The following is a 2,500-nucleotide window of genomic DNA, read 5'->3' as shown; positions in this document are numbered from 1 at the left end:
AAAGAGAAAACGAGAGAGAGCGAGAGATGGAGAGAGGAATGTTTAATTTTATGATATCAATTTGTAGTCAGACGGAAAACCCTTTTAATTGATATCATCTGAGGAATTAGGAGCTTAACTTTTTTATCCGTATATGTGTGTGTGTGTGTGTGTGTGTGTGTGTGTGTGTGTGTGTGTGTGTGTGTGTGTGTGTGTGTGTGTGTGTGTGTGTGTGTGTGTGTGTGTGTGTGTGTGTGTGTGTGTGTGTGTGTGTGTGTGTGTGTGTGTATATATATATATATATATATATATATATATATATATATATATATATATTTATGTATGTATATATATGTATTGTATGTATGTACATCTGTATGTATGTATATGTATATGTATGCATGTACGTATGTATATGTATGTATGTATGTATAAGTATGTATGTATGTATGTATGTATGTATTTATGTATGTATATGTATGTATGTATGTTTGTATGTGTATGTATACGTATCGTATATATATATATATGTAATATATATATATATCTATATAAATATATATGTATATATATATTACATATATGTATATATATATATATATATATATATATATATATATATATATATATATATATATATATAAGCCCATTTGGAAGGGCATGAATATGATATGAAGAGATTAACAAGCTTTAAGAGCGGCGCAACAAGGCGAGAAGCGGGCGGCCGGCGCGCCCCCCGCCACGCCTGACACCTGACTGAATCGGTCGACCTTCCGCCCCGCAGCGAGACACCGGACTAGGCATTTCGCTAAATCTGTAATTCTTACGATTCGATTCGGACATTTTTTTATCACGATATGAAAGATTTTACGCATCACCATTTCGAGAGCTTTAGATCGCGTTCGTGTCCTCAAGCTGTCGGTTCGGAATGACGGATGTTTTGACCCGGGCACGAAATATTAACCCTCTCGCAGTGACGTCAGAGCGACGGGCACGCGCGCGAGCCCAACTGGTCAGAGGCTGAGTGTGAGGGCGGGATTCAGTGGACCTTTTGCCCTCCATGTGAGAGGACGCACAAGCCAGCGTTCACTCGGGTCACAGGAAGCCTCCCTCTCTGCCATGCTTTACGAGGTGGGAATATCAAACTTCATTCTTAAAGAATAACTTGACACTGAGTGTATGTGATAAGATGGTCTTCTGTGACATTCCCTGCTTCATCATAATTCCAAACTCGTCGCGACCGAGCACTAGTTCTGCTCTATATTTCTGTTCGTTTGCTTCCAGTTCATGACATTTATTTTGGTTTCTGTCGTTCCAGCATGAGTCTTAGATCGGAGGACCCCAGCGCAGCCGTGGTTCCCTCGACGTCGGGGTGAGGCAGCCAAGGAGGCCGACACGCCAGACAACATGTTGAACAACTGATGACATATCTGCGTTCTCCAGAAAAAGAAGAACTTCCACTCCGTCGGCACATGTTTGCGCAATTCTTACATGCAGCAAATACTCCTGCTATCTAGTCTGTGATTAAACGCCTGGACGTGACCCCGTGAAGGACCGAGACAGCTGTCGTGTGTGTTCGTGTGCGCGGCAGGACGTGGAGGCCGACCTGGCGTTCGTGTGATGACGGGGATTCTCGCGAGGAGACCTAGAGTGACTGAGGGAACCGGGAACGCGACTGTGTTGATGTATGTGAAGTGACTTCAAAAAGATTTGTAAACAAATGAGCTGCTCCGATTACGAGTGTGATTTATGCCATCAGATAGAGCCCTTGACGTTATCTGCTTTGCTCTGAACTTGTCTGAGGCGTAAGACCTGCTCGAAGCAAACGAGGGCCAGGAAGAAGTGCACTGTACTTGTCTTATTTCGAGCCAAAGAAGAGTTACTCACGTGCGAGAAAGAAAGAAAGAAAGAAAAAAAACTCTTTATTTTGACAATCTGTCTCAATTTGATATCCTTTGAGATAAACATAAAGTTACGATAACCATATCAAAGCCTCGGGAAGAAGTTGTCTAAACAAGAAACAGTATCAGGAAAGCGATCTAAGCGGGACAGTGGTCAGTGTTCCAGAGAAGTTAGTGAGATCATTAGTAATTTGCATGCGTAATAAAAACTCGCCAGTTAACAAGATGAGTGAAACTTTCATCAGCACGTTGTGTGGAACATTCTTATCAGAGGGTAGAATCTGTTCCTGTTTGTAATTTATTCTGCGTCTGGGTTGTTTTTTGAAAGTAGTTATAGGCGACTCTGGGTTTCTGTGACGAGAGAAACGGCGGAGACTTTAACGGGGTTGTAAGTAGTAATCCGCCGTGCCCCGTTTTCTTCGAAACTATGATTGACAAAGATAAAGAGATGGAGGGCTTGGCAGCGAGTCAGTCAACCAAGATATCGATATGCAACGACAACAACCACAACAGCAACAACAACAACACCAGTGGCAGCCGCAGCCAGAGGAAGTCCTCGTCTCGGATCGCGGAGAAGTACGGCCTGCGGCCCCGCACCATCGTCCGCCGACTGCAGGTGG

The 2,500-nt window shown here is 43.1% G+C and overlaps 1 protein-coding gene across 1 annotated transcript in view; it reads left to right on the top strand.

Moving 5' to 3' along the window:
- The first annotated feature begins 969 nt into the window (after window positions 1-969).
- The window catches only part of LOC122264271 (uncharacterized), a 3,814-nt gene continuing 2,283 nt past the window's right edge, over window positions 970-2,500 (top strand). Inside the window, exons 1-2 of the mRNA XM_043033086.2 lie at window positions 970-1,110; window positions 1,298-2,500. The exon at window positions 1,298-2,500 is cut by the window's right edge and continues 2,283 nt beyond it. Coding sequence (XP_042889020.2) covers window positions 2,308-2,500 — 193 coding nt within the window. The 5' untranslated portion in view covers window positions 970-1,110; window positions 1,298-2,307. The remainder of the gene's footprint in view (window positions 1,111-1,297) is intronic.

This window comes from Penaeus japonicus, unplaced genomic scaffold (assembly GCF_977035675.1).
Source record: "Penaeus japonicus unplaced genomic scaffold, GWHDUDI00000001_assembly GWHDUDI00000008, whole genome shotgun sequence".
In the NCBI taxonomy this organism is placed as follows: Eukaryota; Metazoa; Arthropoda; class Malacostraca; order Decapoda; family Penaeidae; genus Penaeus; species Penaeus japonicus.
The sequence above is the reverse complement of the archived record's forward strand: the minus strand, read 5'-3'. Positions and strand labels throughout refer to the sequence as shown.